General features: G+C 43.7%; 1 protein-coding gene across 4 annotated transcripts in view; it reads right to left on the bottom strand.

Annotated features, from left to right (window-relative positions):
* Positions 1–7232, bottom strand: part of LOC106806751 — a 43465-nt gene that overhangs the window by 11184 nt on the left and 25049 nt on the right. For 2 of the 4 annotated variants that reach the window (XM_014808806.1, XM_014808810.1), the window contains exons 4-8: positions 6869–7049; positions 6022–6392; positions 2604–3420; positions 2215–2324; positions 1324–1463 (exon numbers count right to left, since the gene is read on the bottom strand). In XM_014808806.1, coding sequence (XP_014664292.1) covers positions 1324–1463; positions 2215–2324; positions 2604–3420; positions 6022–6392; positions 6869–7049 — 1619 coding nt within the window. The remainder of the gene's footprint in view (positions 1–1323; positions 1464–2214; positions 2325–2603; positions 3421–6021; positions 6393–6868; positions 7050–7232) is intronic. The other 2 variants (XM_014808808.1, XM_014808809.1) reach the window with 2 other exon arrangements.

The following is a 7232-nucleotide window of genomic DNA, read 5'->3' as shown; positions in this document are numbered from 1 at the left end:
ATAAGGCTAGTAAATGACGAATTTCCCTTGTTTATTGGAGTCACACTCCTTCCCTTTATCTACTCCTGGTAACATGTAACAACTAGTAGTAATGCAGACTTGGCAGCAACATTGTGTCGGCTTTAATATCATAAAATTACACATAATCGGCGAGTCGGCAAACAATCGAGACAATAAAATTAAATTTGATAAGTTGAGAATTTAAAATTAACAAACTTTTGATGACTTGTGAACCATTTTAACTTTGTTCAAACCAATTTATAGCCTCCTATGAGCTATGAGCTAATACATAGAAGAATTCCCCCATAATTTCATACTTTTCAATCGTGACAAGAACTTTCAAGAGTGTTTCTTGTTTTCGTTCAGAGTTATTTGTAGTAGGTAGCAGGAAAATACCTCGCCTCATGAAGGTTAGTTAGTCAACAATAATAGACAAATTTAAAAAACAACAACAACTAATATGTGTACTAGAGTTGCTAGTGGAACACCAACATTTCTGCCATTTAAAGGATTGAAATTAAGTTTACCGCTGAAATTAATGTTTAAAAAATAGCCACTACGCGTGTTGTTTGGGCAACAAGTTTTGTGGCCGTCAAAAATCAATACTAACTAACATTGGTTTTTTTATTCCACCCAAACTCCACGTTTCCCCCAAAACCATTAATATTATATGTACAAGCTCAGCATCTCTGCTTGAAGTATTAAAGGGTAACTCCATGAAGTATGAATGTCATCACATGAATACATCTTTAAAGACGTTTTGCTTCGCTATATTAAAGAATAGCTTTACTGTAGGTTCAAGAATTATTTACAGCTAAATCACGTTTATATTATACTATTCCACGTTGTTTTCCTCGTCTTTCTTTTGCCTCCTACATGTCCTACCTCCTCTCCTCCTCAACATGCTCCCTATTTGTGTCTCTTCTTCCCCTTTCCACATCATTCCTCTCCTATCCCCTTATCCTTGTCTTACCCATTTCCTTTATTTTCTTTTTATCTCTTCCTTTTTCAACTTTCTCCCTCAGTGCTTTTAATCCTTTTCCTATTCTTCCTCCATCGATTTCCGCTTAAATCTATCTCAGAATTATACACAATTCTGTCCTTCTGAGTTGCCCTGCTGAAATTTATCAAGTAGCCCTCTCTGTTTTCTTCTTCTTCTTCTTCTTCTTCTTCTTCTTCTTCTTCTTCTTCTTCTTCTTCTTCTTCTTCTTGTGGAAGTATACCTAAACCTACGTGCAAGACCTTGTAACTATTATCATAAGTCGCCCACAGTTTATTTGATTACCACGGTTGAGAACTTTGCGCAGGTGGGTGTGTACATACATGATCAACATTGCCTGTCTGTCGAGTGCTGACATCACTGTTCTGGTAGCAGCAGCTAGCACGGGGAATCTCCAGGTTTCTCATCCATCTATCACATTGCTGATTGGATGCCACTGCCCCACTACTGACAACCTCTTCGCCTATTAAATCGACAACATACAAACGACCATAGTATAAATTACATGAAGCTCACCTTTATCATTATGTAAAGCAAGGATAGATAATCTAGAACGAAATAATAGGAAATTAACCCAACATCTTCCATAGCGTAGTATATTGAAACACAACTCCAAACATAGTACAAAACCAGAACACGTCATCATATAAAGTGTTAAATGTGCTGCTACAGTGTAGTGTGTCACAGTAATGCCACACCGTTTGAATATACAGAAGAAGTCCAAAAATCTGGATGCCAGAAATCAGGACCACCCAAGAATCCGGACTTTTCGAAAACTCACAAATTTAACTCTCTGTTTAATAAACTTAAACTAAATAATTAATTTGTGTAAAATAACTTCTGCTTTTATTTGTTTACGTTATTTTTCTTTTACAATGTTTATTTTTAAACATGATTTCAAGCATACATGCTCTTTTTTGTAGTAAAATTTTTTTATGTTTACATTTTTGTCAAGTGTTGACTTTATTTTCCTTTAAAGCTGCTCGATAAATGAAACATGATGTATTTACTAATGAATAAACTATCAAAATTTACTTGTTCATCTCTTCTTTATTCCTCCTTAAATTTAAAGATTTAAAAGGACTGCCCGAGAATTCCGAAAATCCGAAAATCCAGACCGACCCAATCCCTGAGCAGTCCAGATTTTTGGACTTCTACTGTAGCAGTAATTACTGTGTGTCACACAGTGTGAATATAGCAGTAATTAATCTCACTTGGCAGTTGCAAGGATGGAAGTGTCCAGCCTCTAGTCACTCTCTCATCATCCGTATCATTCGTCAGATCAACGACAACCGCCCGACTTCTACTGCTGCTAGGCTGGCTGCTGTAACATAAACAAACGTACATTGGCAATGCTTCCCTAAAACGGATAGATCACACTTACATTCACAACTTCATGGAAATAAGCCGAACCTACGTGAAGACGAATGCTTAGCGGGGAACAGGCTGATCCCCTAGTGCAGTTGCAATAGGTTTACCTAAGTCAAACTTCCTTGCCTTTTACTATTTGTTCCAGTGCCAGTGTCTTTCTAAAACTATACTTCCCCACCACTGTCTGTGTTACACAAGTGAATAGTACAAATAAATATAGTATAATACTCACACTTCCGGCTGCACAGCTACTACTTCAATGTCACTCTCGCTGTCGTCCGACGAGCTATCCAGTTGGAGATCCGGCGGCAGTGCTGCCCACTTGTTTCTTCTTGCTCTCCGCCTCTCCGCATGTACCGCGCTGCATTCCTGAGTGCTCCTACCGGTGGCGCTCCCGCCCGGGCGCTGCTGACTGCCCGTATAGACGTGTCCGCTGCCATCCCGCTCACCGTACGCCGGCAAATCCGACCCCTCCTCCGCCATCTGATATGTATGCCCGCGAGCGGTGGTGCCACCTGCCGATGCCGCCGCCTGCGCCGCTCCCTTACTGCTCTTCGCCTTGCCACCCTTCTTGGTGCTGTTGTCGGCGGCTGCGGTGACGCCCCCTCGTGTCCGCGTCCGCGCGCCACTGCCGGCCTGAGGCTCGTCGACGACCTCGATCGTATCCTCACTATCAGTGCTCTCGTCAAAGTAACGCGGCATCCGGTGCAACGCCATCTCCATTCCGAAGTCCGAGTCGGAATCGCTCGACGAGGTACTGAAGTAGTAGTCCGGGACGGGATCCGGCGGCCGCACTCGCACCCCGGATTTCCGCTTCTGCTTCGGGTGGCGGGCGGCGGCGGCGTGCAGGCCTATGCGCGGCAGGCAGAGCCCGCTCGTAGACGGCTGCTCGTCCTCGCTCGTCGTTGCCGCGGCGACGACGCGGAACTGCGGCGGCTGCTCGCGGATCGGGGAAAAGCGTTTGCGCACCTTGGCGTCGTCGAGGTGGTTGCCGTCTCGCTTCTGTGCGGCGGGAAGGAGGCTGTGACGCGTCGGCGGCCGTCTGCTGCCTATAACGCCAAGCACGCAGGGTTTAGTACATAGACAATAAAATAATACATAAAATCTATATAATCTTGAATTTTTTTGGCTCTGGGCCGTCTGCTGCTTGTAACGCCAAGCACACAGGGTTTGGTATGCGTTCAGTAATACTAAAGTAATATATAAATAAGAAGAGCCGCAGAGCAACTGGGCTCATCTGAGGTCTGTTGCTACGGTTATAAACGTAACATTTCAGTCGTGCGTAGTGACACTTTTGTTAGGCGCAGATATGCAGATACGCAGTTGCGTACACATCATTTCAGCAAACATTTTTTTTATTGCAAAGAGAGAGCGAGAGAGAGGAAGAGAGAGAGGGGGCGAGAGAGAGAAAGAGAGAGAGAGAGAGAGCGAGCGAGAAGAGAGAGAGGGAGAGAGTCAGTCAGACTAAATTGTTTATAAACAAATAACACCCACGCGGCGCGCTACTGTATCAGTTACGTCATCGATTGAAATGTACATTCGACGAAGATGGCGGGCAGAGGTAAGGCAGACCCATGTATAACGTACAGATTTCTTCAATGTCGGGGAGGATCAACACATTTTCGACTGACAGTCAACCATCGGGCTCTGCAGCGTCCACAAGCCAGCATGCTCCACCATATCCCGACATTGCACACTACTGTAACGTCGACGGAGAGAGCCATGCCAAGGACAGTACAAAACTGGCAAATTTTCATTGGTAGGTTTAACGATTCATTTCTGCAATTACTTATCTCAAGATTGGTTAAACTGAAGTTAAGAAAGTAATTCTTTCTGCACTTTTGAGCGCAATATACATTTGACCTATCCTGCCGGGACATTATTCTCACTCTGTTCCGATAGATGGCGTGCATACTGACTATGTGCAGGGAATAGATAATCCGAACTAATTGCTACCTTCGTTTAGCCTATGCTGTGATCAGCCACCCACCTGCGAGGTAGGCCTATTTATAGTTGGCCTTAATCAAAAACAGACGTTATCGTAAGTGCTATTGACATTGTAATCCTAACGTACAGAATCTCATATAGAGAATGAAGTTCATATATGATTTAAGGCGCGTAAACGTTGTTCAAGTAAGTTTTGCATGCAGAATTTCACTGTGAAATTTAAGTCTTCCACGATCACACAAGTACCATCAAACACAGTTCAGTCCTTTGTTAACAGTCAACAAATCCATGTTTAACCCTTCTCTTGAGGGTCAAAAGGTTATCAGACACTTACTCTTCGCACGTCAGTGGAAAGCACATTTCATGGTCCTTTCAATAAAGGGATAAATATGGTAGGTCAGCGCTGAAAAAAAAGTTTTCCACTCTGTCCATTAGGGCATGTCCTCAGAAAATGTCTGATATCTGACCTTTCCCCCACTGCCCTTTGACATGTGACCTCCAATTTTGCACTGGTGATGGGTTTCCTGCCCATCACACTATACACTGAATATTAAGAGCATAGGTCGAGCTGTTCATATTTGTGCCGCAATTCCGTATTTCCTCCTATACTTTAAGTTAAGGGGAAAATATTCCCCCTCCGTGGACACATCTTGACCTTTGACCCTTGACCCCCAAATTGGTCATCCCGAGTCCTTTTCACGATCCCCCCCGACGTCCCGAATATCGTGAACCGTACGTCGAGCGGTTAAGATTTGTGCCCAACTGTTGACGGACACACGGACGCACAGACAGACTCTCATGCGATTCTACAAGCTGCATCTGACTTCGTCAGATGAGCTAAAAATATATAAATATATAGAGGGGTTTAGCACCTCGACGAAGGGGTCACCCCATTTTGGTTTGGATTGGATTCTGTTTGGGTTTGGATTGGATTCCATTTGGATTTGGATTAGATTCCATTTGGATTTGGATTAGATTCCATTTGGATTTGGACTGGATTCCATTTGGGTTTGGATTGGATTCCATTTGGGTTTGGATTGGATTAATTTTCGTTTGGTTTGGAATTTATTTGGTTTGGGTTTCGTTTGGTTTTAGTTCAGTGTGTGGAGAATCCTGTCTAGATGCACGCACCCATGCATGCACGTACACACATACATATACATATATTACATAAAATCGATCTAATCTTGAATTTAAAATGATTGTAATGAAATGTATATGTGCACAATTACCTAAAAAATAAATAAAAACACCCCAAGAGGGTGATATATATATATAAGATATATAAATATATATATCTATATTGGGTCGGTGTGCCATTGATCTTTAGTCCACCATCTCTAGGGATATAATTATTTATTTATTTATTTAGGTAATTATGCACGTATGAATTCCAGTACAATGATTTTAAATTCATGACTTTAGATAACTACCAATGATAAACACACATAAAGTATTACAAGCACCCTTACCTACATCGTGGTCCTTGCAACATTACACTTATTAATGACATCAGTACTTTGAACAATCAATATATAATCTTTACAAGTTTTAGACTTAGGTTTAAGAGAAATTATTACTATATTAATGACACATAAATTCGCATTCCTATTCCCTATTCCCATTACGATCCATAAAGGGTGGGATTTTAAATCGAGCCTTCCTATGCAATGTTGACACCCTCCCCACAAATAAACAGTTACCTAACAAACACATACTGGACATGTGAGGGGATCGATCCTCTCTTCCGGCACGCTCTCCGTGGACGCCGCTTCTCCCCAGGGGGCGCTGTTCCCGGTGACCATGTCCGATTTCGGGGTTGCAGCGATGGCTGCGCATCGCGGTCGTTGGGACGGGCTCGGCGTCACGGCGAGACCTGGCTCCCCCGCCCGTCTCGACGTCGCGCGGAGGACGGGGACGGCCGCTGTAGCTTCTGAAGGCACTCCGATGACTGCTGCCGAGGGAGGCGTGATGGCGGGCACCGACCGTGGGGGGTAGACCGAGCGGGTTGCTGCCCAGGATGCTGTGGCTGCTGTGTGTACTGCTGGGAGAGTTTCCCCACATCGGACCGCTCCTAGAGACGCAGGATGGTAGTGTGTGAGTATAGTGATGTTAAGCAACAACCTAGCATGGCTGCTACTACTGCTGCTGCTACTATTGTAGCTACTGCTACTGTTGCTGCTGCTGTTGCTGCTACTGTTGCTACTATTGTTAATGCTACTGCTGCAGTTGTTGTTTTTGCTGCTACTACTGTTACTGCTGCTACTGCTGCTACTGCTGTTGCTGCTATTGTTACTGCTGCGACTGCATCTGTTGTTGCTGCTGCTGTTACTGCTGTTACTGCTGCTACTGCTGCTACTCCCACTGCTGCTGCTGCCACTACTGTTGCTGCTTCTTATTATTTTAAGCACTCCAATGAAATTGAATATTATTGTTTTAAATTCGACCCCAAGCTTTTACTCATTCCTTGAAAGAAGAGTCGTCAATGTACATCATACATGCCTGCATAGATGTACGCATGAATACACACACTCGCTCCTATCTACACACCTGCAGCCGGTAGACTCTGGATAGAGGCGAGGCATGGCATGCCGGGCGGCCTCCTGATGCGTGTGTGGGATGATATGTCGCACGGTAGACGCGCCCTGAGGTTCTCTCAACCAGACGCTCATGTCGACGTGGTGCGTTGGGGCATCTGTCATCACGTCCACCCCACCAGTGTCCATCATATCTGTAACACAATACACACGCAATCATTAGTGATGTGCTAAAGATGTAGGAGGTGCAGTTAATGATGTCCCGATGATCGATTATAATTGAAAGTCAGTGGTTTACAGCAACTGAGTAAGCGCTCAATTATGAAAATAAATAATCGATTATCAAAATCTTTTTAAAAAAATATGTAAAAAATTAA

Source organism: Priapulus caudatus, unplaced genomic scaffold (assembly GCF_000485595.1).
Source record: "Priapulus caudatus unplaced genomic scaffold, Priapulus_caudatus-5.0.1 Scaffold177, whole genome shotgun sequence".
NCBI classification, from domain to species: Eukaryota; Metazoa; Priapulida; class Priapulimorpha; order Priapulimorphida; family Priapulidae; genus Priapulus; species Priapulus caudatus.
This window is presented reverse-complemented; position numbering and strand designations above follow the sequence as displayed.